Source organism: Atractosteus spatula, chromosome 17 (genome assembly GCF_055471065.1).
Source record: "Atractosteus spatula isolate fAtrSpa1 chromosome 17, fAtrSpa1.hap1, whole genome shotgun sequence".
NCBI lineage: Eukaryota > Metazoa > Chordata > Actinopteri > Semionotiformes > Lepisosteidae > Atractosteus > Atractosteus spatula.
The window spans coordinates 4,566,408-4,593,401 of record NC_142722.1 but is presented as its reverse complement, the minus strand read 5'-3'; the positions used below and the strand labels follow the sequence as shown (position 1 = coordinate 4,593,401).

The 26,994-nt window shown below is 52.4% G+C and overlaps 2 protein-coding genes and 3 non-coding genes across 5 annotated transcripts; 3 read left to right on the top strand and 2 right to left on the bottom strand.

Annotated features, from left to right (window-relative positions):
• Window positions 1-268: 268 nt before the first annotated feature.
• dhx37 (DEAH-box helicase 37) lies at window positions 269-19,651 on the top strand. The gene is made up of 28 exons (XM_088935633.1): window positions 269-336; window positions 2,046-2,269; window positions 3,404-3,579; window positions 4,204-4,316; window positions 4,758-5,121; window positions 5,945-6,093; window positions 6,298-6,390; window positions 6,511-6,607; window positions 7,143-7,256; window positions 7,807-7,908; window positions 8,177-8,291; window positions 8,591-8,689; window positions 9,893-9,963; window positions 10,622-10,763; window positions 11,093-11,169; window positions 11,479-11,711; window positions 12,094-12,205; window positions 12,724-12,830; window positions 13,217-13,405; window positions 13,994-14,118; window positions 14,391-14,507; window positions 14,664-14,836; window positions 14,916-15,030; window positions 15,462-15,599; window positions 15,690-15,784; window positions 16,750-16,823; window positions 18,152-18,249; window positions 18,902-19,651. Exons 2-28 carry the CDS (start codon window positions 2,167-2,169, stop codon window positions 18,976-18,978), a joined length of 3,468 nt encoding a protein of 1,155 aa, XP_088791759.1. The 5' UTR covers window positions 269-336; window positions 2,046-2,166; the 3' UTR covers window positions 18,979-19,651.
• An 855-nt stretch (window positions 19,652-20,506) lies between these two features.
• On the bottom strand, window positions 20,507-20,578 carry trnaa-ugc (transfer RNA alanine (anticodon UGC)). The gene has a single exon. It is a non-coding gene; the product is annotated as a tRNA-Ala (tRNA).
• Window positions 20,579-20,748: 170 nt separating this feature from the next.
• trnad-guc (transfer RNA aspartic acid (anticodon GUC)) lies at window positions 20,749-20,820 on the bottom strand. The gene has a single exon. It is a non-coding gene; the product is annotated as a tRNA-Asp (tRNA).
• Window positions 20,821-21,258: 438 nt separating this feature from the next.
• Window positions 21,259-21,330, top strand: trnaa-ugc (transfer RNA alanine (anticodon UGC)). Its single transcript has one exon. It is a non-coding gene; the product is annotated as a tRNA-Ala (tRNA).
• Window positions 21,331-23,902: 2,572 nt separating this feature from the next.
• LOC148818872 (polyubiquitin-C-like) lies at window positions 23,903-26,749 on the top strand. Its single transcript, XM_088935632.1, has 2 exons — window positions 23,903-24,027; window positions 25,265-26,749. Exon 2 carries the CDS (start codon window positions 25,272-25,274, stop codon window positions 26,643-26,645), a length of 1,374 nt encoding a protein of 457 aa, XP_088791758.1. The 5' UTR covers window positions 23,903-24,027; window positions 25,265-25,271; the 3' UTR covers window positions 26,646-26,749.
• The last annotated feature ends 245 nt before the right edge of the window (window positions 26,750-26,994 follow it).

The window sequence follows — 26,994 nt, the reverse complement described above, 5'->3', positions numbered from 1 at the left end:
CATTGTCTCGTGTTTGCTCGCTAAATAAAAACCGGCCGATTTCAACGCATCGTGAACAGCAAGTCTGTCGAAATACAAATTTCACGAGTGTCCCACGTAGAGGACATTTTGATTTTTGCATGGAATATGATTGTTAGTGCCGTGTAATGAAATATTCGAGTCGAAGATAATTTCCGCTCCGGAATTTTTGTCTTGTTTTTTATTTGGAGTGATGACATCGGAACCTTTATATTTCGAGACTCAGGAGCGCACCGTCCGATGCGATGGCGGAACTAATTTGGGGTTACACCCATCACTTCCTGTTGGTACATGTGAGTCTCACGTTAGAAGACTGAGGTATGTGGTGTTTTCTTTGCTCGTCTTTTACAAGCAGCAGTTGACAAACCACATAGTAAAAACTCTCGCACATACAGGGTACAGATCTAAAATAAGCGTAGACGACAAAGAAATTGCAATGCCGGTTTTGGTGCCAAAACGGTATTGAAACTTTTGAAGTTAAACCATGAAGAGTTAGCGAGATCTTTGCTATAGCTGTGTTTGTGGGTCCCGAATGCATACTCGTGATAAAATGTGCTTTGGTTTCCTGGTGAGAATTTTGTGTAGACGAAATCTGCTTGTCGTAGCTCCTCGCAGCGCTATCAAACACTTAGCGAGGGGAGCATTCCTTGAGGCGACGTGTTCCGAGACGCTTGCCGATTGTGGAGGCTTGTTCGTTGGAAAATAATTCAGAAGTATTCGAAAACACATCCAGAACTCTTAATGAGAGTTCAGCCAGGCTGCACGGCAGTTTATTGTAAAGAAAGATGCAACGTTTAGCGAGATCTGGTAGTGAAAGGCAGCACATAAGATTGAAGATGGTAAGAACCATCATCTTCGTGTCAGTTCACGACAATAAACGAGTTGAGACGTGACGGGGTTTCCTAAATTATATCGGACTCGGTTGACAATTTGGTTTGTCCTTTTCGTCCTGAAGGATTTAAAATATTCGCATACAGAAGGGGACCCACTTTATCCACGTCTGATGAGCAGCCCATTAATTACATCGCCCCAAACTGAGCATTCTCCCCTTATCTGGACTCTGTGCTGTTGTGCGTTAACGAGTGCTCAATGCAGATTCACACCTTCACCTTGAATGCCTACTGCCTAAAACTGAAGTATCGATCTTTCATGAAGGTACGAGAACTAAGCTGTCTGAAAATCTAAATAAACCATACCGCATCCCCTGTTTGTGTCCCAAGTTCGTTAATCAAAACCCATCTTTTCTAAATCCATGTCGACTGTCTCATGGAATCCTGTTGACATACAGGTGACTGGTTCTGATGATCCTTTCACGAGACCTACTGGTCTGTGATCCCTGCAGTTATTCTACAGGTGTGTTGCTGGTGTTTCCGGGGTCTGAGATCGTGCCCTTTGTGTGCATCTGTGACATGTTTCTGTCAGGACAAGTCATTTAGCCAGCAGCCATATCACTCTGCATCTCACAGCTGGCAACCCACAGGAGCTCAGCAGGTGTGAACCTGGTCAGTACCTGGATGAGAGACCTCCTGGGTAAAACTAAGGCTGCTGCTGGAAGAGGTGTTAGTGGGGCCAGCAGGGGGCGCTCACCCTGCGTTCTGTGTGGGTCCTAATGTCCCCAGTATAGCGACGAGGACACTGTACTGTAAACAGGCGCCGTCCTTCGGATGAGATGTAAAACCGAGGTCCTGACTCTCTGTGGTCATTAAAAATCCCAGGGTGTTTCTTGAAAAGAGTAGGGGTGTTACCCCAGTGTCCTGGCCAAATTTCCCATTGGCCCTTACCAATCATGGCCTCCTAATAATCTCCCTCTCTGAACTGGCTCCATCACTCTGCTCTCCTCCCCACTGAGAGCTGGTGTGTGGGGAGCGGACTGGCGCATCATCCAGGTGGGGCTGCACACTGGTGGCGGTAGTGGGATTTCTCAATACCTGTAAAGAGCTTTGAGTGGAGTGTCCAGAAAAGCACTATAGAAGTGTTAGAATATTATAGAACAAATCATTATTATAATTATTTGGTTCGTTTCCCAGGTGGAGCCTCCCTTCGTGGCTGCTTAACTTCTGTCCGTGACCCCAGGAGTGCGGGGGGGGGGGGCTGTAGCCGCCACCGCCGCCGTCACCTCGAGGCCGAAACCCGCCCCGCGGCGCCGCCATGGGGAGACTGAGGAAGAGGCACAACTGGAAGAGCCGCCAGCAGAAGGACGCCGGCGCCAGGCCGCAGGGGCCACAGAGCGACGTGGTGGTTGAAGTGGAGGGTGAGGTTTCCGCCTGGCGCCGCGTGTCATCGACCAGTCCTCCCCGCTGAGAGGAGAGGAGCTGACTGCCAGGTGTACACGTGTATTGAAACTCTTATTCCCGCGGATCTCTCAGGATGTACAGCAGACAGCACCCCACGATGTAGACAGTACATTACTAACATAATTAATAATACCCAGAACAATAAATATGTGGGGAAAAAAACCTGGTAGCCCACGGAGAAAGTGCAGAGGTGCATTGAGTCTGAGGCAGAGCAGTGGGTAGAAGCAGCTCTCAAGCCTGCTGGTCTGAGCCTCAACAGTGCCGTCCTGCTGGCCAGAGCGCAGGGGGGAGAACAGTCTGTGGTTGGGATCCTGAATGAGGGATCGGGCTTTGTTGAGGCAGCGGAAGGTGTGAATCTCACCGATTGATGGTCAATCACATCCTATAATCCCCTCTGTGCTGTTGCCACAACCCACAGGGTCAACACTTGACCCTGAGGCTGCCAGAGCCCCTGAGGGTTAACCAGGCTGCAAACAGCGCAAAGACAGCGTATCAGTGGGGCTGCTCAGGTGCTTCAGCGTGCTCACTGGCCAGTAGTTCACGATGTTTATGGCTATAGGGGTCACATCCAGCGTCTCCTGTAGGATTCTTGGGAGACTGTGTCTGTAAGCTGGTTGGTCAGTGTGTTACAGACACCTGAATGTGAATTTCCTGCTCTGGAATAATGCCAGGCACACCTAATTTCCTCCAGAATGGTGGGGTCTTTCCTCCTCTCTCTGCGGCAGTCCTAAAGCAGTTCCTGGTGGCCTTGTTTTCCGCATCTGACGAGCAGCCCATTAATTACTTCCCCCCAAACTGAGCATCCTCCCCTTATCTGTACTCTGTGCTGTTGTGCGTTAACGAGTGCTCAATGCACATTCACACCTTCACCTTGAATGCCTACTGCCTAAAACGATCGATCTTTCATGAAGGGATGAGAACTAAGCCCTCTGAAAATCTAAATAAACCATTCCGCATCCCCTGTTTGTGTCTGTTGCTTGTTCAGGGAACAAGTTTGTGAATCGGTGCCTCTAAGGACTCGACTGGCGTGTGTTTAAAGAATATTCTGTCCCTGTTTGTTCAGTTAGTAACAGTTTCTTGCCCCCTCTCAGACGGAGAGGCGCTGAAGGGTGTGGATGAGAGCAACGCCCTCGTCCTCCCGGCCACGAAGAAGAAGAGGAAGCCGGGGGGGGCGCTGGAGACGAGCGCACCCAGGAGACAGCCTTTAACCCGGAAGCAGAAGAAACAGCTGCAGAAGGTCCTGGAGCTGAAGGAGAAGAAAGCCCAGGTGAGCCTGATGGGCCGGGAGCCGCGGTGCTTGGGTGCAGACGTGCTGTAAATCATTACATCGCCGCTGCGCCGGTTTAGCCACACGGATCTGGTCTGAGGCACTGTGGTTTGAGACCTTTTTTAAGTCTTTCCTCCATTTTTAATTTCAAATTTAATAATTGTAAAATTAACATTGCATTAATGATTATTGTTCATTTTACTAAACTGTTGCTTCCATGCCGTTTGTTGACCCACACCTCTGCTTCTTTCCTTCCTTGTCTCCCCTTTGACTTCCCTTCCTTTTCTTTCTCCTCCTCCTGCCTCCTCTCTCTCTTCCCCATCCTCTCCTCCTCCTGCCCCCTCTCTCTTTCTCTCTATCCTCCTCTTGCCCTCTCTCTCTCCGATTCTCTCCTTCTCCTGCCCTCTCTCTTCTGATCCTCTCCTCCTCCTGCCCTCTCTCTCTCTCTTCCCCGTCCTCTCCTCCTCCTGCCCCCTCTCTCTCTTCCCCGTCCTCTCCTCCTCCTGCCCTCTCTCTCTCTCTCACTCTATCCTCCTCTTGCCCTCTCTCTCTCCGATCCTCTCCTTCTCCTGCCCTCTCTCTTCTGATCCTCTCCTCCTCCTGCCCTCTCTCTGTGCTCTGCAGCGCGCGGAGATCCTGAGCAAGCTGGCGCAGGTGCAGGTCAGCGATGCCGAGATGAAGCTGCTGTACACCACCTCCAAGCTGGGCACAGGGGACAAGCTGTACCAGAGCAAACAGTATGAAGGCTCCTTCTCTACCGGCTCAGAGCTCAGCAGTGGTTTTAGGTCTCCCACAACCTTCCCAGAACCTTGTCTGCCACATGCAGCGAGTCGGCTGTTGTAGCTGGATGTTTATTACTGGTAACATTGTGTTGTTTCTGCAGAAGACCATGTGCTTTTATTGTTTGCAAATATGCACATACAACCAATAATGGGCGAGTGTCGGCTTTAATGTACCTGTTAAATCTTATTTTGGGCAATACTTGGGTCTATATTGTTTTGAGCAATGTATACAAAGAGCCGGCTGCTGCTAAGTCCTGGAAGTGGCTCAGACCTCTAAGCAGAGGGAGTCTTTTTTTGGAGGCCTGAATATCATTCTGCTTTCTGGCTGAGGTTGTTTCTGTTTTTATGGCTTAATCGCACCCTTCATTCCCCTGGTCTGTCTTCCTCTTCTCCCAGTGTCATGGAGGACATGGGGGACGGGCTGGCCGGCCAGGTCAGCAGTGTGAGAGGGGCCAACCGCAAGAGGAGGAGGAGGAAGGACGCAGACGAGGAAGAGGAGGGGAAAGAGGGAGGGGAGGAATCGGACAGCAGCAGCAGCAGCAGCAGCAGCACCACCTCCGAGGAAGACGAAGAGGACGTGGGGGAGAGAGACGAAGGGCAGGCTGAGAACAGAGACGAGCCGGTAGAGGAACCCGTGGGCCCGCCTCCAGAGAAGAAGCCGGCACCGGTACCGGAGCAGCCGGGCCCGCGGCAGGCGGAGAACAGACAGCCGTCGGAGCCTGCGGTCTTCATCCCGGTGGACAGGAGTCCAGAGATCCAGGTGGGCAAGAGGAGCCGGAACGGGGGGGGCGTGTATCAGCTCCCAGGCCCAGGAGTTCAGGTGCTGGGCCGTGCTGAAAGCAGTTATCCGACCTCGGCAGTGGCAGCGGTGTGTGGGCGGTCACAGCCAGGAACACTGCCCCCTAGCTGGCAGGAGGAAGCAGCACAGGCCTTTGTTGAAACAACCAATTCTTAGATCACAGCGGAACAGATGAAGGCTTGTTCCATGTTGAAAAGAGATACAACGTTTTGGCTGTGGAGCTTTCTTCAGGTGTGAATAAACCTCACCTGTTCCTTCGCAGCCTACGCATGCTGATGTAGCTCCCTACTTGCAGTTCTTAATGTTGACACAGTTAGTGATTTTTCTGCCTGCAGCAGCGCTCTGCCACCTGCCTGCATACAGTATCCCGGTGTCCGGAGTGCTGTAGTGTCCGGAGCGCTGTCGTGTTGATCCCGCTGTTGCGTGGATCCCTGTGTCCGAAGCGCTGTCGTGTGGATCCCGCTGACGCGTGGCTCCCGGTGTCCGGAGCGCTGACGCGTGGCTCCCGGTGTCCGGAGCGCTGTCGTGTGGATCCCGGTGTTGTGTGGCTCCCGGTGTCCGGAGCGCTGACGCGTGGGTCCCAGTGTCCGGAGCGCTGACGCGTGGGTCCCAGTGTCCGGAGCGCTGACGCGTGGGTCCCGGTGCCTGGAGCGAGGCAGCATGGGTCCCGGTGCCTGGAGCGAGGCAGCATGGGTCCCGGTGACGGCGCAGTGTAGGAACGGGGGCAGCCGCGCCAGTGCCCTGTGCTTCCCTGACCCTGTCACCCTGCTCCACGTGTCTCCAGGCCGCCCGGCTGAAGCTCCCGGTGCTGTCGGAGGAGCAGGCGATCATGGAGGCCGTGCGGGAGAACCACTGCGTCGTCCTGTGTGGGGAGACGGGCAGTGGGAAGACCACCCAGGTGCCGCAGTTCCTGTACGAAGCCGGATATGCCAGGTACGCCCCCCCCCCACCACCACCACCACTGCAGTGCTGGGTTTGCATGTCTTTTTGGCTCCTCTCCTCTTTTGTTCTTTTGTGACGCTGTTTCTCCACCTGTTTGTGAGCGGCCGTTTTCACCTTGCCGTGTCATTGCACGATTCTCATTACACTAGACAAGTGTCCAGTCTGGTTCTCTCTCTCCCCCCCCATGTGCATCAGCGGGGACGCCATCGTTGGCGTGACGGAGCCCAGGCGAGTGGCCGCGGTTAGCATGTCCCAGCGGGTGGCCAAGGAGATGAACCTGTCCACACGGTGAGTGGGTGGGCGGGCGGGCGGGCGGGCGCTTCCTGGGGCGGCCTTCCTGACACCGGCCCCATGCCTCTGTGCCTGCGCGTCCTGAGCCGCTCTGTCCTCTGTCCTCCCTCTCCACAGGGTCGTGTCCTATCAGATCCGCTACGAGGGCAACGTGACCAGCGACACCAAGATCAAGTTCATGACTGACGGCGTCTTGCTGAAAGAGATCCAAAAGGTACTGAATCCAGAAGATTGCGGAGCTGTCGCAGAAATACTGTATATTCTTAATGTAGAGCTTTTTATCCCATACAGTCTGCAAGAATGGCAAACACATGGTCCAAGCTGCCATTTTTAGTGTAAGGCTCCACGGCCAAAACATTGTGTTTCCTGTCTTTCCTTTTCAGCTCGGAATAAACCCGTTTCCTGTTCCTTTGCAGCTTATGCATGCTGTCGCAGCTCCCTAGTTGAACTATAATGTGTATGTCACTTATGGTACAAATTACCCAATAAATCGGTTCATTTATTCTGGTGCAACAAGGTCTGTTTCCTGTCGGTCTCTGGCGTGCTGACCCGTTTATCTGCAGGCGTGTGTGTGTTTGTCCATGCCGGTTGTGTACAGCTTGGTTTGATGTCTGCGTCCTCACGCTTCAGAGCCTGGTCAGCAGGAGCTCCAGCAGTAAGGCAGAGCTGTGCGCCTGGCTCATGTTGTTTCCGAAGCGCCGAGGAAGTCTTCCCGGGAGGTTCCAGCTTCCTTTCTGCTCCCTTTTCAGGATTTCCTGCTGCAGAAGTACCGGGTGATCATCATCGACGAAGCCCACGAGCGCAGCGTGTACACCGACATCCTGATAGGGCTGCTCTCCCGCATCGTTCCTCTGCGCAACAAGGTAGGGGGCGCCCTGCTGCCTCAAGGGCTGGGGTGGGGCGGGAGAGGATCGGTCCCTCATCTCTTGGGTGCTCGGAGAGAGACGTGATCGGGAGGCGGTTGGAGCTGCTGCCTCGCAGAGTTTGGGTCTTGGAGTCCGGATTCTGGCCCGGGTGCACCTTCTGTGTGGAGTTTGCATGTTCTCCCTGGGTCCTGGTTGATTGGAGTCCCTGCATTGTCACCATATGCATGCATGGATGTGTATCCTCACCAGGGTGTCGTCCCGCCCTGCGATCACAGGACACTGATCTGGGTGGTCGAGACAGTGCGACAGCAGTGCCTGGCGTGTCTGTGCGTGATGGCGTGTGAGTGGACTTGCGCTGAAACTGGCACCCGAGCCCAGGCAGCGCAGGCGTTCAGGTTGCTCTTGCGCTTATCTCCTGTGTCTCTTGGTGCAGTCGAACAAACGTGTTGCCCCCCCCCCCCCCTTAGTATGAGCCATCACCTGCAGGGGCTCCGGTTTGGTGTGACCTGCGTGTTTACGTGTGTCTGCGTGTGTGTCCTCTCCACAGAGGGGCCTGCCTATGAAGCTGATCGTGATGTCAGCCACGCTGCGGGTCGAGGACTTCACCGAGAACAGGAGGCTGTTCCCCGTCCCTCCGCCTGTCGTCAAGGTCAGAGCGTCCTGCCGCTACCGTAGACAATATTATTTTCATGCCAGCAGCCCTATCACCCTGCAGCTCGGGCCAGCAGGGGGCGCTCACCCTGTGGTCTGTGTGGGTTTTAATACCCCAGTATAGCGACGGGGACACTACTGTAAAAAGCAGCTCGATTTGCCTTGAGTGACCACGTGCCCCCCAGTCTGGGGGAGAACCCCCGGTGCCCTTGAAGCAGGCCCAGGGTTCGAATCGGTGTGACTCAGGCTGCGCGTTTGCTCCGCAGGTGGACGCCAGGCAGTTCCCGGTTACCGTCCACTTCAACAAGCGCACCCCGCTGGACGACTACGGCGGAGAGGCCTTCCGGAAAACCTCCAAAATCCACCGCCTGCTGCCGCCGGGTGAGAGTCTGGCCGCGCCGCGCGGTTCGGTTCGGGTTTTACCCACGCTCCTGTGCAAAACCGCGAGTGGCTCGTGATCCGTCCCGCTGGCGCTGGTTTGAGCCCGGAGAGGATGAGACCGCCGAGCGCTGGGAGTCCGACTTCTCCTCCCCCAGCTGATCCGAATCCTTGTGTGCCCGTATTGAAAAGTCCCGCCAGGGTCACAGCGCTGGGAACGGACGAGCCTGGTGGCGGGCAGTGACCCTGGAATCAGCCGGAGTCTGTCCTGCCTGACGGCCGTGTGTGTGTCTGTCTCGCAGGGGGCATCCTGGTGTTCCTCACGGGCCAGGCAGAGGTCCACTCCCTGTGCAGGAGACTGCGGAAAGCCTTCCCGTTCCGGCCCAACAGAGCCGTGCCAGGTGAGAGCTGTCCGTCGGCCGGGCCGGCGGGTCTCCCGGATCTTGTCGAGGCATTCGCTACTTAGATTAGATTATTCTTTATTGCCACACAGCAATAGTTGGTGGACTTTGCTTTCGGTACAGCAAAGAACACGGATGAGACATACATACAACGTATACAGTACAAATTTAAATAGGACGGAAGACAAACATCGTTACATATGTAAACAACTTTCCATGTAGCTGCATTATCATACCATGGAATTCAGAGTTTGTGTGGCAGTGGGAAAGAAGCTGAGGTTGAAGGCCTTGAGAGGAAGGATTTGAAACGTTTTCCAGAAGGGAGAAGCTGAAAGAGATCATGAGCAGGGCGAGAGGGGTCGGAGATGATTGTCTTGGCACGATCGGAGGTGCGGCTTGAGTAGAGAGATGAAATGGAAGGGAGTTCACAGCCAACAGTTTTTGCAGCTTTGGACACAATCCTTTCCAGTCTGCCTTTGGAGTAGTTAACCAAGCCCCCACACCAGACTGTAACAGAGGTGGTCAGAACACTGTGGATCATGGGTGTGTGGAATTGAAGGAGAAGTTGCCGGTTCACTCTGTGTTTTTTGAGTTGCCTAAGAAAAAAACATCCTCTGCTGTGTTTTCTTGACTATGTTGTCAGTGCTGGTACTCCACTTAAGATCCGTGTTTGTCTGTACCCAGAAATTTAAAACAGTTTGTAGTCTCTATGGGAAGATCATTAATGAAGATTGGAAGTTATGTGTTCTGGATGCGTCGGAAGTCAATGATGATTTCCCTGGTTTTAGAAGGGAATCTGCTTTAGGTAACAAGTCTCATCATTATTCGAGATGAGGCAGACTGACTTGTTACATGTTAACTTTGCACACAGATCACTTTAGAACATTTCCGCAGTGAAATGTCTGCTGCACAACCCGTTTTTATTCGCTCTGCATCACGTTACATCAGTCATGACAGTGACTAGTGAGCAGGAAGGGCCTCATCATGTCATAATTTGTAGGAACTAAAATGCGAGTTTGCACTTTCATTAAGTTCACGATTTTGTGCTTCATTTGAAATTGATAGCTTTTTTCTATACTGTCAATGAATTGATTTTGTTATCGAGATTCAATAACCGGTTTGAAAAATGGAACTGCAGTTCCCTTTTAATTGTTTGTCTTGTTAAGTGATTTGAAATGTTGTGATGATGTCTTTGGTCTGCAGAGGCAGATGAGAAGGAGGACTCGCCGGAGGAGATGAGGAAGTTTAAGAAGGCCAAGCCGAAGAAGACGGTGGTACGAAACCATGCAGCTCCCTTGCCTGCAGGACCTGCAGTTGATCGGTGCATGTCGTCCCAGAGCAGGGGCTTCTGTAGCGAGTGGCTTGTAGAGGCTGAGAGGGGCCCGGTCGCTTGGACAGCTGTTGTGGATGAGCAGCACCCTGCTCTGGGTTGTCTCTTTTGTGTGCAGTGGGTGTTTGGGTGTTGGGTTAGCAGAGCGGATGCCATGCCATGTGCTCCCCATCACTGTACCCCTACTGCTGGCCTGTGTACCCTGTCAGTCACTGTACCCCCCCTGCCGGTCTGTGTTCCCTGTTACTGTACCCCCCCTGCCGGTCTGTGTACCCCCACTGTACCCCTATTGCCAGTCTGTGTACCCTGCCACTCTACCCCCCCTGCCGGTCTGTGTACCCCCACTGTACCCCTATTGCCAGTCTGTGTACCCTGCCACTCTACCCCCACTGCAGGGTCTGTGTACCCCCACTGCAGGGTCTGTGTACCCCGTCACTGTACCCCTGCTGCTGGTCTGTGGTTTGCTGAGTTTTTCTGTCAATATCCAGCTCTTTGTTCTGCCTGCGGCCGGTAAAGTCCGAAATGGATCGAACGGCTGTTCCGTGGGAGTCTTGCACGCTTGCCTGCGCTAACCCAGCACTCCCCCTGTGCCTGCCTTGCAGTCCATGCCCAAAATAGACCTGGATAACTACTCCGCCCTGCCGGTGGACGAGGGCGATGAGGACCGCGGAGCAGGGATCGGTGACGAAGAGGAGGGGTCTGACCTTGACCTGGATCTCGGGGAGGAGGAAGGGGCTGACAGAGGTACAGCAGGGTGCTGGGACAGCTTTAATGAAACGGATGAACGTAGTAATTCAGACCGGAATTATAACCCAGCGTGAAACCCTTGGAGTTTGTCTAGTAATGTTGCCCGAAGACATGGTGTTCTGTAACCTGACTGGCCCTTAACGCATTAAATGCTTCTTACTGCCAACAGCCGATAGGATGTTCATCCCATACGCAGGGGTATCTACATGGGCACATGACAGCGGAGCTCAGCTTTGCACAGGGAGCCTGTTGATTGTGTCTGGTCTACAGGAAGTTCAGTGCTGTAAGCTAACTATCTTCCTGTTGTGATTCTTCTCTTTTCACAGATGAGAAGTCAGACCCTAGTCTCCCCCTGTACGTCCTCCCTCTCTACTCCTTGCTGGCTCCGGAGCAGCAGGCTAAGGTCAGTGCTTGGGGGCGCTCTTCTGCCCCCTCTCTGGGGTCCCCTGGTCTTGGGTTCACGCGCGCAGCTCTGTGACGAGTGCCTGGGAGGTGATTGGGCTGGGATCTAGTCCTTCTTGGGTTTTGTCTTTGGTGAACTTTGCACTTTGCTCAGGTGCATGCAGAGCCCTCCTGGGATAAATAAAGTATTTTGAATTGACATGCAGGGGAGATTTTTGACCCATGCGAAACTAGCGAGACTCCAGCCTCGTCTGCGAGGAGCATCGGATGCTGTCTTACCGCCGCGCGTGACTGTCTCTGTCTGCCTCAGGTGTTCAGGCCCCCTCCCCCGGGCACGCGGCTGTGCGTGGTGGCCACGAACGTGGCCGAGACCTCACTGACCATCCCGGGGGTCAGGTACGTGGTGGACTGCGGCCGGGTGAAGAAGCGCTTCTACGACCGCGTCACCGGCGTCTCCTCCTTCAAGGTCACGTGGACGTCCCAGGCCTCCGCCAACCAGCGGGCGGGAAGGGCAGGCCGCACAGAGCCCGGCCACTGCTACAGGTCAGAGTGCAGAGGGCATGGGGTCACCGCAGGGGTGGGAGGGGGAATCGAAGTGTGAAAATATCTGCCGAGCTTTCCACCCTAGCTACCTTTCAGAACTTTCAGCACAATCCTGATTTAAAAAAAAATTATTGTGAATACACTTCTTCCAAATTCACTCGCATGTCTCAGAGTGCACCAGCACAGGCACAGTCACGGGGGTAACGGTTTGTGCTTTTAACACCGGGAGAGTGGAGTGGATCGAGTCGGTCCCCTTATATGTACCTCGAGCCCTCGTGCTGTAGTGTGGATGTCAGTGTAACTCAGAACGGGGCCGAAAGTGGAGACCCGACAGCCACTCCGTCCGCAGTCGGACTGACTTTTTCTGTGCGTCCCGCGACAGGCTGTACTCCTCGGCCGTGTTCAGCGATTTCGCAGAGTTCTCGGAGGCGGAGATCACGCGCCGGCCCGTGGAGGACCTGGTCCTGCAGATGAAGGATCTCAACATTGAGAAGGTGATTGGGGCAGGGTGGGGCGGGACACTGTGGGTATGGGGGGCAGGGTGGGGCGGGACACTGTGGGTATGGGGGGCGGGGCAGGGGCGGGACACGGTGGGTATGGGGGCGGGGCATGGGGTGGGGCATGGTGGGTATGGGAACAGGGCAGGTTGACACCTTGCATCCCACCGTGAGAACGATTTATTCAGGGCTGTCTTGGCACTGCTCTCTAGAGACACGGCGCCGTCAGTTTTGGAAGGTGTGGTTCTGCACCCTTCCCACGCTGAGGAGTCTCACCGGCAGAGCTGCGTTCCAGCGTGTGTGGTCCTTAACACGGAGGTTGCGAAACATTTCCTCCGCTCTTGAGCTCTGCCTTTCTCTGCACTCAGAAGTTTCGGTCCGTGCGCTAGGAAGGCTGCCCCAGGCAGTGGCCATCTCCCCTGAGTTAGCGCCCCGAAAGACCCAGCACTGTGCTTGATCTCCTTCTCTCTCAGCCGGTCCAGTTTCTTCACGGATGTGTTCTCTTACCTGCGCAGGTGATAAACTTCCCGTTCCCCACGCCGCCGTCCACCGAGGCCCTGATCGCCGCCGAGGAGCTGCTGGTGTCACTGGGGGCCCTGGAGGAGCCCCCCAAGACCGGCCGGTGAGGGGGGTGGAGCCCCAACTGAGTGATGGGTTTGGGCAAGAAGTCACCCTCACCTCATGTTGCTGAGTTCTGTGCCCGGGTCAGAGAGTGTGAGAGAGTCAAAGAGGGGGGTTTTGCCCAGTGAGTGTGGCACAGTGAGTTTGTGCCCCAAGGTTAAAACGGGTATTTTACAGACGGAATGTGGTCGATATGCTTGGGCACCAAAGCTGTAATGGTGTGAATGATGACTCCACGTGTCGGCCCATGCAGAGCTCCTCTGCTGAGCTTGAAATACTCCGCGCCCGGCACCGGCCTACTTCCTGGATCCTGCCACTGGTCGGACCCTGGCTGTTGTGTGGCAGGAATCCCATTATGACAGGGTTTTCACTTCCATTGTTCCCCAGGCTGAAGGTGTTGGAGCGGGCCCGGCTGAGCTGTCCCATCACCCCCCTGGGCCGCGTGATGGCGGCCTTCCCCGTGGCGCCACGCTACGCCAAGATGCTGGCGCTGGGGCGTCAGGAGGGCTGCCTCCCCTATGTCATCGCCGTGGTCGCCGCCATGACGGTGCGCGAGATCTTCCAGGAGCTGGACCGGTAGGTGGTACTGGTTCTGTTTTCTCTCTGCACCTCGCTCTCTCCTGCAAACACCTCATGCACCGGGCCTGGTGTTCAAGAACCTGTAGCTCCAGTTCTTTTGAGCTGTGGGTCACCAGGTTTCCCTTCCAAGCACGTTTTCAATCCCGCAACCAGGCCTGGCCTTCTTTGGGATGATCTCTGGGACCGGGGCTGTGTTCCTGTGAGACCTGCTGGGCAGCAGATCTCCAGGCCGGGATCTGATGACCCTCTCTGGGACCGGGGCTGTGTTCCTGTGAGACCTCTGGGCAGCAGATCTCCAGGCTGGGATCTGATGACCCTCTCTGGGACCGGGACTGTGTTCCTGTGAGACCTGCTGGGCAGCAGATCTCCAGGCTGGGATCTGATGACCCTCTCTGGGACCGGGACTGTGTTCCTGTGAGACCTGCTGGGCAGCAGATCTCCAGGCTGGGATCTGATGACCCTCTCTGGGACCGGGACTGTGTTCCTGTGAGACCTGCTGGGCAGCAGATCTCCAGGCCGGGATCTGATGACCCTCGGACTGCCGATTGGTCATCCCCCCCCCCATCTGTCTCTCCTGTGTTGCAGGCCAGCAGGCAGCGAGGAGGAGCAGGGCGTGCTGACCCAGCGGAGGGCGCGGCTCACCCAGATGAGGAGGCTGTGGGCAGGGCAGGGGGCGTCGCTGCAGCTGGGGGACATCATGGTGATGCTGGGTAAGGCTGGCGGCGGGGGTGGGGGCGTGTACATGGCTGGGGGGGGGAGGGGGGAGGAGCAGGGTTGCACGGCTCTGCTTCAATAGCTCGGGTTCAAGGCAGGAGGCTCCTTTCACAGCAAAGGTTCTCTGGAAGCAAGCGACCCGGCCCGGTCGCTCACGCGCTCGGCCCCCTGTGATCCTGAAATGGCCACCGAGCGGCCTGCTCTCTAGTGTACAGGCCTCGCCTGCCTCAACGTTGGCTCTTTCTTTTCTTTGCACTGCTTTCTGCAGGGGCCGTGGGGGCCTGTGAGTACGCCGGCTGCACCCCCAAGTTCTGCGAGGACAACGGGCTGCGGTACAAGGCCATGGTGGAGATCCGGAGGCTGCGAGGGCAGCTCACCACCGCAGGTACTCCACGCCCGCCTCGTGGTGGTGGGGAGAAATCGGCGAAGCCCACGATCCGACGTGATCCCTAAAGCCATGGGAGATTCCTAATGGGATTCTCGGTGAGCCGATCGGTGCTGGATTGAGACCTGAGCTGCCCCTCCTCTCTCTCCCTCTCAGTGAACACGGTGTGCCCCGACGCCGGCCTGTTCCTCGACCCAAAGATGGCGCCCCCTACGGAGAGCCAGGTGCTGTGCCTTCGGCAGGTGGTGCTGTCGGGTCTCGGGGACCACCTGGCCCGGCGCATCCAGCCGCACGAGCTGCTGGACCCCCAGTGGAGGAACGGATACAAGGTCCGACACCGACCCGCCGGCCGCAGTTCTCTCTCTCCTCCTCCCCTCCTCCGCCTCACCCTCCTCCCCGTCTCCCCAGACTCCTCTCCTGGACGATCCCGTGTTCATCCACCCCAGCTCCGCCCTGTTCAAGGCGCTGCCGGAGTTCGTGGTCTACCAGGAGATCATGGAGACGAGCAAGATGTACATGAAAGGTACGTCCGTCCGTCCTTGGCCGCGGAGGTCAGGCCCAGACCTTCGGCTGCTGCTCTTCTTCTGCGTGAAGAGTTGTAGGTGTCTGGAACAAGCTGACCAGCCACCACATATTGAGGCTTGGCAACTGTGGAGAAACAGCTGGAGGAGATCTTCGGATCGCTTAGCGGGTGGATCGGACGAGCTGGATCGGCTGAGCGGCGCTGCTTTTAAAACCGTTCTTGGTTTACAGTGCACGATTAGCGCTTAGGAACAGCTAGTAATTGTTACTTTTCTTTTGTACCTTGTGAGAAGAATTGGGGGTGTTTCCTTGCGAACACTTGTAGGTTTGTGACCTCCGGTAGAAGGAGCTTTGTCCTCAATTTAACCGTCTTCCAATTTCACTGCCTCCTGCTCTCCTTGTCTCCCCGCCCCTCTCCCGATCCCTCTCCAGGCGTCTCCGCTGTGGATCCGGAGTGGATTCCTCTGCTGCTGCCCCAGTACTGCCATTTTGAGAAGCCCCTGGAGACGCCGCCCCCCCGCTTCTGTCCCGAGAGCGGCCGGGTCCGATGTTGGCGCGAGAGCACCTTCTGTGAGTGACCTGTCTTCGTCCGCGCCCCGCGCGCTCGCCCCGCAGCCCCGCAGCCCCGTGTCGCTAACCGCGCGCCGTCTTTGCTCGCAGACCGAGTGGGCTGGCGGCTGAGTGCCATCGAGGCGGATTACCCAGAAGGCCTCGAGCGCTACAAACTCTTCGCCAGGTTCCTGCTGGAAGGACAGGTAGGCAGCACGCCCACACCTCCCTCCGCGCGGGGGCGGCTCTGCAGCGTTTGCCCTGATCGTGATCCTGTCGTGGAATTTTATCAAAGAAGAGCCAGGAGAGGTGTTCTCATTCCCTCAGTAAGGTCTTTATTCATATTGCAATATGGGAAAAAGCCACCACCCGTCTGTGCAGAGAAGTGAAAGCTGATTCAAAAGCAAGCAGGGAGAGCCCTTGTTTTAGATCTTTTTTAAGCTGATGCAACACTTCAAGGACAGGCAAAGCAGTAATTTTCCATTCCTTATAGGTTTTTGCTTTAAGCAAAGATGAGCAGTTATTCAAATAGTTTCTCATACTCCCTTCTTCAAGCAGCAGAGATAAACGTTATTAAAACATCCCGTGCCCTTGACGAGCTGGGTGCTATCACACTTTGTTCTAAGTATCCAGCTGCTTCTACAGCACAGCTCTGTCCGTAAACAACATTTTTAGGATAAAACACTTTTTCTCAGTAACTTTCCATTACAACCCAGAGAGACCGACGCGCAGAGCAGAGGGATTTCGAAATGGGACCAACCTGCGCTGGCAGGGCAGCCGGTTCCTTTAAAAAATGGCTGGATGAGCTCTTTGCGTGATTTTAAAAGGGGTTTAACACGTAACAGCCACGGGACCAGAATTTCCAACCTCATTCTCCGGATCAAATTCATCTGTTCTGAGCTCTGGGGTTCCCTGTGCAGTAAGAATCGTGCAGGTTGATGTGCCTGGTCAGCAGGTCTTATGGCTGTGGGCAAAGAGCTGGTCTGAATGCTTCTGCTTTTTTATAGATGTATTTTGTAAAGGCTGATTAGAGTTGCAGTCGAGACTGTTGTGTTGCATTGCTCATGGTCACGGTTTGCTCTTTGCGAAACTGTAACGGAGAACACGGAGATGAAGGGATTCCGGGTCCTGTGAAAAGAGTGCTTCCTCGGTTCCTCTCGTTTTCCTGCAGGTCTGTCCCAAGCTGCGCTCCTACTCGAAGTGCCTGCTGTCCAGCCCGTCCACCATGCTGAAGACCTGGGCGAAGTGAGTGTGGGGCCTCTGGCTGTCCAGCACTGGCCTTCAGTGCCAGTGCAAGAGAAGGGGATCGTTCTCTCTGGGTGCCCCTGGGGTCCAGGCTGCTGTGGGAACATGCAGGAGGGGGGTGTGTCTTGCACCCCAGCCCGTGAGGGTTTTAAAGGGGAGCTGCAGTCCCAATTTGTCAAACCCGTTATTAAATCTTGATAACAAAATAAATGAATTCACAGTATAGAGCAAATTTACAAATTTAGAATTAAGCACAAAATTGTGAGCTTTGTGAAAGTATTGTGAGTCGCCATGTTGTTGCAAACCCCTGGTCTCGCCACAGTATAGAGAGAGAGTTCCCACGAATTGTGTTGTGATGTGGCCCTTCCCGCTCGCTAGTCACTGTAATGACTGATGTAATGAGATGTACAGGTTGTGCAGCGGATATTTCACTGCAGAAAGTTTTCAATGCAATCTGCAGGCAGAGTTAACGAGTAAGTAATATTTGTCAGTAAAACCGTCTGGAAGCTGAGAGCAACATTTCTACTGGATTAAAAGAGCCGTGTTCACCAGCCTACAGTGTAACGGGGCCACAACACATCACTGGAAGTTTTGTTGCCTCGTTCTGAATCACAGAACATGGCGCTGTGTGTGCCTGGAAATGTCATCTACTTTGTGATGTAAATAGGAGGTTTTGCAAGTTACTGGGTGCACTTTACTTTTACTGTGGATTGAAATGCACTCATCAGTGCTGATTCTTTCTAAGCCCGAAATATAAAAAGAGCGCTTCAGCTCCCCTTTTAAAGAAGGAATCTCCTCGGTACCCGCTGCAGAGCTCCTCGGTCCGGCTGGGTGTCCCGGGATCAGGAGTGTGAGCGCTGGGCCCTGCTAGAGCAGGGGTTCCCCATCCTGGTCCTGGGAGCCCCCACACCTGCTGGGCCTCATTCCAGCTGAGCTTCATTGCCTCGATTGAATCGATACGCTGCTCGATTGTAACTTTTGTGCAAGTACAGTTTTTCCACTTGAGAGCTTGGGATTTGCAAAGGCTGCCTCCAGTAGGTTTAAAATCTGAAAACAGCCACACAGCTCAAATCAATCCTGTGATTAAATCGATTATAGATTCAGTGGTGTGGCTGGAACGAGACCCGACAGGTGGGTGTCCACTACCAGGGCTGGGAGCCCGTGTGCCAGAGGCTGGTCTCGTCTTGGCCCGGGCCCGTGGGGTGTTTCTAAAGGGAACAGGGTGCAGAGCCTGGTCAAAAGGGGGGGGGGGGGGGGACTCGCATATGTCGGCCGTCCATGCCTCGTTATCTAATCTAAAAAGGATCTGCCCTCCCTTCCCCCCGCAGGCTGCAGCCCAGGACGGAGGCCCTGCTGGGGGCGCTGGTCTCCGAGAAGGCGGACTGCCGTGACACCCTGCTCGCCGCCTGGAGGAGGAACCAGAAATGTGAGTCCGGCTCCAGCCCAGCCGCCCCCCGGGGCCGGTCCCCTTTCTGCCCGCGGGGTGCCAGGTGGTTAGGATGAGCTCCGTCAGCCCGCTCGGACACCAGGACCCTGAAGACTGCTCTGGGGGGGGGGGAGCCGAACTGGGTGAAGATCTGTAGAACCGCACGGCACACACCCCGGGGCGTTCCAGTCGCTGGCTGCCCCACTGCCAGGCTTGAGGGCCCCAATACAGCAAGGCCTTCTCTGTCTCTTTAGTATAACAGCCACAGCTGAAGACCTCTGTGAGGAGTAATAGTGGCTCAATTAAAAGATCAGCTAATGATCAGCTCAGTGATCAAAGCACTGCAGACCTCCGAGACGAGAGCTGCGTCCCAGTGTTTAAAACGCTGGACGTGCTCTCACGGCGCCCCCTGGTGGATAGTGGCGGTGTGCACATGGTCCCATTTGTGTACCATGTTCCGACGAGTGCAGCTTCAGCAGATGTTTTGAATGGGCTGTATTATCTAGTTTGATAAAGTCTGCATTTCGTTTGCTGTTAAAGTTATGAACGTGTCCACCCAAGAAGCCTTTTTTAAAACAGAATATATCTTTCTGATGGGTTGATGCTCATAGTTTAGTCCTCATAGACAGCGCTCTTCACCTCTGGTTTCCAGATCTGCTGTCGCCCTACTGCCAGTGGCTCCCTGAGGCCATGCACCAGGACGTCGCCAAGAGCTGGCCCCCACTGTGACCAGCGCCAGACATCCAGAGGCCTGGTCATCGCCCCCGCGCACCGCTTGTCCCTGTCCCTGCCGCTGGCCTCCCCGCTCTTGACCTCTGACCTCTGACCCCCTGCCGGCGAGGAAACCCGAACGGGTCAGAACCCGCTGGCCCTGCAGGGCTGGGGCGGATCCCGGATCCCAGGTGGTCCAGCAGGCCCGGCGGTGCTGTCGCGCCCTGGACAAGCTGGTCACTGTTAGAACAGGGGCAGGAAGCCAGTTCCACCGCTTGGCCACTTCATATAGAGCAGCTTGGTTTTTTTAAAACGCAGACAAACTGATACTTCGAAATCTGACTTTCGGCGACGGGAATGTTCAGGACTCGGGCAGCGGGGCGGCTCTCCGTGAGGAACGGCCAGGTGTCCAACTCCGGGTCACCAGCAGCTGCCCTGCGGACCTGAAATGAGAGACCGGCCTGGGATCCTGCGAGATGAAGATCAAGGCTTCAGCGTGGAGCAGGCCCTGTGGCTCGTGTAGTGGCAGAGGTGCATTTCAGGGCTGTGGTGTGCCAACTGCACCCAGCAGGACTTGCCAAGTGTGACTTAAATACTGTTCATGTACCCACCACGGGACTTTGTAAGACCCTCCTTCCTATATGTACAGTTTAACATTATCATGTTTTAATAAAGAGGTTGGATAGTAGTGGTGAAGGACTTGCTCTTTTAAATATCTAACGGTGTGGGGTTACTTCAGCATGGAGTTATATTCGGGTAGGGAGCTGCGTCAGCACGCGTAGGCTGCAAAGGAACAGGAAAAGGTTTATCCCAGGCTGAAAAGAGAAGTAAGGAAACAACGTTTCGGCTGTGCAGCCTCCTGTTTTTATCTAGCTATTGTTATTTTCATGCACCTTGCAAGATGTCAAAGTACTTCAGGTATAAGAGGGTAACCGCTCCACCCCCCCACTGCACACAGATCAGGGGGACAGGAGCAATGTGCCCTCTAAGCTGTGCGCACACACAGGTTATTACATCGGCGCCCATAGGAAATTAAAAAATTTAATTCCAAAAAGAAAAATGATAATAGAACAAACACAGTCGTCAATTGAAAAATTGACCACACGAGACTGGCTGCGATAATAATGTGCGCATCATTATTGCTACAGTACTCGAGAACCGATGTCAATGCTCTCGTAGTCTCGAACCTCCCTGCTCACGCTCGCTCCACACTCAGTCTCTATGACTGGACTCGTTGAATCGCTGTCCCGGTCTGTTGGTGATATGAGGATGACTAGATTAACAGAAAATTATTTCAGGTTTACAGTTTTGCGTACACTCAATTTAGTACGCACAAGTGTTTGTCACTGGGGGAAAAAATTTGCACCACTTGAATTTTTTGGTGCGCGCAGGCCATTAAAAATTATAGAGCACGGTGGCCAGGAGAGAGACTCAAGGTGTCAGTTGAATTCAGATGTGTCCACCCCTTATAGTGATTTCAAAGCACTGGATTCAGTGGCTGGGTGGGGTGAGAGATGAACTGGCAAAATGCGGTAAAACCGAGAGTTGGAGATGCCGGGGATTGAACCCGGGGCCTCATACATGCAAAGCATGCGCTCTACCACTGAGCTACATCCCCACCTACGAAAAACAACTTGACGGTGCCCCTTTTTTTTTTTAGTCGTGTGCCCTCAGGCTAGTAGGAAATAAAGAATATAAAAATATGTTTTCTTCTGCTGGCAGTAAGGCGCTTGCTTCTAACCGAGAACAAGCAGGTTTTTAAATACAGTAGAAAATAAAAAGTTGCACCTCCCCGTCGGGGAATCGAACCCCGGTCTCCCGCGTGACAGGCGGGGATACTCACCACTATACTAACGAGGAACGGGCTGAGGGCTGCCGCCTGCCGCAAGCTCTTTAAACACAGATGCAGCGATGACGTAGACGAGCTGCAGCCCGACGTGTCGGAAGTCACGACTTCTCCGGCTGCGATGGGACCACTAACACTGGGAGGTGTGACACTGACCTGGGCCGCCTGTCCTGTTTGTTCAGTCATAAAAGTAGAGCGACTGACGGAGAAATGCGCGAAGGAAAGGGCGAGGTCTATGCTTTGTTGTGGTTTCTGTGTGAACAAACGAAAAATCTCCAATATTTTTCTGTGCGGTTTTTCACCTTTCGAAAGGAAAGCGAAATACTTTATCTCAACGTGCGGTTAGTTGTTTTTACCCGTGACTTGACGAGATTCGGTATGGTATATCCCCTAGAGCTGAGTTTTTAACTGCATCATTTGATATCCGCTTCGAAAGGCGAGCTAGCAGCTGTGGGGATGTAGCTCAGTGGTAGAGCGCATGCTTTGCATGTATGAGGCCCCGGGTTCAATCCCCGGCATCTCCAAGCAACTCTTTTTCTCAACCAATTTATACAATCGAAAATCATACGGCCGTTATCATCATTTCAAATCTGTCTGCAAAAACGTGTCTTTAATCTCTTAATAAAGCCGAAGACAGGGAGCATTAGTTTTATATTCAGCTTTTTGTTTTTAGAATCCGTCCTAAAAATCCAATTTCTACAAATTTCAGAAGGCGAAAAGAAATAGCATGTTGCATATTTTGTATTATAAATACTGATTACACTTTCGACATCAACACTAATAAACTTTACTTCATTCGGCACCTTTTAAGACCGGTTTCGTTTCAAAGCGGGCTGCGATAGAATAAAGGGCATTATTTTAAGCACAATGTTTTTAAATGTAATGAAAATAAAAAAAATCAATTATTCCACCAGATGTGATTTGCATATTCAAACATACACGTTTCAGACTTTTACGAAAGTTTATGCACTCTCCCTTGACTGTAGTTTTTATCCATAGTTTAGCTGCAAAGCAGCAAGGGGTTAAATTGCTGATATTATCTGCATAGCCCCAGCCTGACATGCGCGCTGGCGATTCTCGGGGGCGTCTCCCACATGACCGCCTGCCGGCGCCGCTCTGGACCAATCAGAGGCCTGTTGCTACGCTCTGCCTGTCGCCTGTTTATCTGCCACCGGGGGCCTCATCCACAGCAGGTCTGTCCGGTTACGAGCCTGTATGAAGTTGAACTTCACCCAAGAGGGGTGGTCCAGTAAAAGCCTGTGTAAAATTCACCATTTGCCGAAAGGGTGGGTTTAGTGTGATGCTGTGTATATTTCTGCTTCAGTGGGGAGTTCTGAGTCACCTGGGTGTGGATATTTGTTTTTTTTCTGATCTGTGATGTCATGTAACCATATTGATGACAGTCCTGCGCTCGAAATGACTCAGCGTTTCCTGAAAACTGTATCATTACATACTAAATAAACTATTTTTTTTATTATTTTCTGGGTCGCAACTCTCTTGTTCAGAAATATCTTTAAAATATAAATTTAAAAATTCCCAACAGTACGTTGCTGAAACCTAGATGCCTGTGAGTTTTAAAACGTGGGCTCAGTAACGATTTGCTAGTTGTGAAGAAGCTTGTCTAAATGAGACATACATTCACATTACATATACCCCATTCGCTCTCTAAATAAAAAAAATGTTTTTTCCCCCCAAAAGTGTTCAGTTGAGAAACAGGATTATCCGAGCAAACTAGTTTCCGCGTTTACGGAAGTATTGAAGGATTTTAAGAGAAAATTCACGAGAAACGGATTCGTTTCCATTTTTATGGACATTAAAACCTGTCCTTTTATATAAAAATGATTCACCCTATGTATATTTTTATTACGTGATTAAAATATGTTTTAAAACTGTATTATTCATGTAGTCCAGGCTTTATTTGGTGTACCATGTGTGTCTTAATTCGATAATTATATAAATATAATGAAATTATATAAATAGCTCGTCTTATTATTGTTATCAAGTCGGGGCAGAGTCTGAGCACGGTTGCTAGGCAACCCTAAATGGGTCAGCAGAGAATTAACAGGCCGGCTGTTTCCAATACAGTATTTCCTTGTTCCTTCTGCTTAAAAATAAAGGCGAACAGATTTTAAATGCCTTAAGTAAACTATTTACTATCTTATTAATATATATTATTATCCTGTTTACTAATTAATAAGGTTCTTGCCGCCTCTGTATTTCTGTAATTTTACTACAGCTACCAAGAATAATTTTGCTAAGACAAATGTGTCTCTGTGGTCGAATAAAACAGGGAATGAAACGCTTTAAAATTAAACGAGCAAGTTGTCAATATCTTGTCAAATTGTGTGTCATTTCGTTAGGCGATTTCTGTATGTCACTAAAAATACGTTTTAATGTGACTGACCAGTGACCTCAGGAAAAGCATTGTTACATTTGTCTGAATTGTGAGGCACTGCGTGATGACTTGCAAGTCCCCCCCTCTTTTCAGAGTTTTAAGAGTCAAAACTGTCATCGTTCACATGTGAGGGGTGATTCAATCATTTCTGTCAGGACACCTGCACTTAACAACACTTTTCCTGACCTGGTAGGTTCTGTCTGTGCTCTAATGGTATATTTTAGCAAGTGCCCTCCTTTTTCTGTTCTCAATGGACTTCTCTGGTATCATATTATAATTATTACTATTAAATATAAAAGAACACGAAGCCAAAACTGCGTTTATAGAGTGTGTTCACTAGTTAACGTGTTTCTCGCCATTTCTTTATGTTGTTTGATTCTTTTGTTTGCATAGCAAACTAAAGCAGATACACCCCACCCATTCCTCGTTATTTTTCTAGAAAAATAAAACATTTTCGGGGCGGATCTATTCTGGAAGGTGTTCGGGGAAGCCGAATCACTACTGCCTGTTGTTATGTCTTTGTCGACCTACAGCAAAACACTCGCAAATTCCACCCCCAACTAGGTTCAACGATAGCACAGTATTCATATAAAACTAAATTCCTATTTTATATAATTTTCTTCTGGCCTGGGTCTTTCTCTGGCGTTCACGCACGGTCATTGTTAAGGAAGTGCGTAGTGTCTAGTCCCTGGCTGGGGTAGCGGCGGAAGGATACGCCAGCTGGGGTATAAATAACCGAGCCCTTTGTTCACAGCAGACATTTTGTGTGTTTACACGGAAGAGCGAGGAGTAAAATTCCAGTGCAAGGCAAAGCCAACAACTATATGTAAGTATTGTTTACGTGGGTGTTATATTTTAAGGTTTCTGTATTTTTCCTCGCGTAAACGATAACCTTTATTACAGATCTCCGGCCAGAGACCTTTAAAACTGTCGTTCGAATTAGTTTTTTTCTGTTACTAGTCTCTGTGTCGGATTTATTTGATTCTGAACATTTTAACTGGGGAGGCTATCAAAAGGGGGGGGGGAAAGGCTGCGGACGTAAGAGCTCAGGTTTATATCGGTAGGTTGTCGGTATGTTAATTCGCGATGACAGGGAAATAAGGGAGTCGAGTGGCTTAGAGGAAAGACGTCTGTTGCCGGCCGGTTTTGTAAGCGATTTCGCCGGGCTCAGTCGTTGCTGTTTCCAAAATGGAGGCTGCGCGAGCGGCTCGCTGTAATGGCAGCTGGTGACGGGTGAGCCAGGCTTCCTGTCCGCGGGGACAGGAGCGGGGCGATGACGTCTCACCACAGTTGCCTGGCAACGACCTTGAGATCGACCGTACACCGAAGTGATGAGGGGATCATGAGCAATAATCGTAATTTATCGGGGGTGTTGGATTGGACTTTTTTTTTTGGTCGGGGGGGGGGGAGCGTCATTAGACTTTGTATGATAAGTGACTCTTTAGAATAAGAATGTAGTAAATGCATTACTTAAATTCAAAAGCGCTTCACGATAGTTAATGAATCTCTCAAGCGCTGAAGATATTGGGGTTCTCTGTGGCTCTTAACGTAGGTTGAGTAGTATTTATTGTGGGGGGGAAGTAGTGCCCCTACGGGTGACAATAGTAAACACGATTATGGTGCTTAAGTATCAATTCAATTCAATTTTATTGTCATTATACTTACACGGTGCATAGTATAATGAAAAGTGTTTCTCATTAGTCACTCAGGTGCAGTATATAAATAGGACAGAAGATAAGACAATAGACAGTAACACAATAGCAGTAACATGTAATCAAAGCTGTGCAACATTCCACAAATAGAGAAAATATAACAGGACAAAACAGTGCAAGGTCATTCTTGGAGCAGTGCAAAAATAGTATGGTTAATTAATCAATTTTAAATATTACGACCGGTACAGTTTTACTGGGCTATCGAGGGGACAGTACAATTTCGGCTTGTGTGTGTAGTGGTGTAGGAGTACAGTCATTGTGGGTACAGGAAGACCCACAATGTGGTATGCACTTTCAGTCTGAGTGACTGTGTGCTTGATGTTTTAACTTTAGACTTCTGTTTTCTCATAGTGCAACCATGCAGATCTTTGTGAAAACCCTGACTGGCAAGACCATCACCCTGGAGGTTGAGCCCAGTGACACCATTGAGAACGTGAAGGCAAAGATCCAGGATAAGGAAGGCATCCCTCCTGACCAGCAGAGGCTGATCTTTGCCGGGAAGCAGCTGGAAGATGGGCGCACCCTGTCCGACTACAACATCCAGAAGGAGTCCACTCTGCACTTGGTCCTGCGTCTGCGTGGTGGGATGCAGATCTTCGTGAAGACCCTGACTGGCAAGACCATCACCCTGGAGGTTGAGCCCAGTGACACCATTGAGAACGTGAAGGCAAAGATCCAGGATAAGGAAGGCATCCCACCTGACCAGCAGAGGCTGATCTTTGCCGGGAAGCAGCTGGAAGATGGGCGCACCCTGTCCGACTACAACATCCAGAAGGAGTCCACTCTGCACTTGGTCCTGCGTCTGCGTGGTGGGATGCAGATCTTCGTGAAGACCCTGACTGGCAAGACCATCACCCTGGAGGTTGAGCCCAGTGACACCATTGAGAACGTGAAGGCAAAGATCCAGGATAAGGAAGGCATCCCTCCTGACCAGCAGAGGCTGATCTTTGCCGGGAAGCAGCTGGAAGATGGGCGCACCCTGTCCGACTACAACATCCAGAAGGAGTCCACTCTGCACTTGGTCCTGCGTCTGCGTGGTGGGATGCAGATCTTCGTGAAGACCCTGACTGGCAAGACCATCACCCTGGAGGTTGAGCCCAGTGACACCATTGAGAACGTGAAGGCAAAGATCCAGGATAAGGAAGGCATCCCTCCTGACCAGCAGAGGCTGATCTTTGCCGGGAAGCAGCTGGAAGATGGGCGCACCCTGTCCGACTACAACATCCAGAAGGAGTCCACTCTGCACTTGGTCCTGCGTCTGCGTGGTGGGATGCAGATCTTCGTGAAGACCCTGACTGGCAAGACCATCACCCTGGAGGTTGAGCCCAGTGACACCATTGAGAACGTGAAGGCAAAGATCCAGGATAAGGAAGGCATCCCACCTGACCAGCAGAGGCTGATCTTTGCCGGGAAGCAGCTGGAAGATGGGCGCACCCTGTCCGACTACAACATCCAGAAGGAGTCCACTCTGCACTTGGTCCTGCGTCTGCGTGGTGGGATGCAGATCTTCGTGAAGACCCTGACTGGCAAGACCATCACCCTGGAGGTTGAGCCCAGTGACACCATTGAGAACGTGAAGGCAAAGATCCAGGATAAGGAAGGCATCCCACCTGACCAGCAGAGGCTGATCTTTGCCGGGAAGCAGCTGGAAGATGGGCGCACCCTGTCCGACTACAACATCCAGAAGGAGTCCACTCTGCACTTGGTCCTGCGTCTGCGTGGTGGCAACTAGTTGAAGTTCACCTTTGCACTTTATTCTAACTGACGCTTCCCCCCCCCCCCCCCCCTCACTTCCAGTTCCTTGTAACCTTGTTCCAATAAAGTTCAAGCATTCCACATCTGGTCTCCTTTGTTCTGTATACAGTATGTTGTCCATTCTAGTCTGTGTAATTTGCTTTAACTTTGAGGATATTAACAGGTTTAAGTTGCCCATCCTCTCTCTGAAATAAGGTTACTTTTATTATGTGGGGGTTAACAGCCTTGGAGGTAATCTGCTTTGGTGGTTTTTACGGGTGCGCATTCCAGCTCTTTGAACTGTAGTTGGACATGCTGCTCTGTTGGACCATGTCCTGAGATAGGTG

Coding starts and splice junctions, on each gene's coding strand:
- dhx37 (XM_088935633.1), top strand. CDS start 2,167: ATGGGGAGACTGAGGAAGAGGCACAACTGGAAGAGCCGCCAGCAGAAG. Junction 11,170..11,478: donor CTCCGGAGCAGCAGGCTAAG/GTCAGTGCTTGG, acceptor TGTCTGCCTCAG/GTGTTCAGGCCCCCTCCCCC. Junction 15,031..15,461: donor GAGCAAGATGTACATGAAAG/GTACGTCCGTCC, acceptor ATCCCTCTCCAG/GCGTCTCCGCTGTGGATCCG.
- LOC148818872 (XM_088935632.1), top strand. CDS start 25,272: ATGCAGATCTTTGTGAAAACCCTGACTGGCAAGACCATCACCCTGGAG.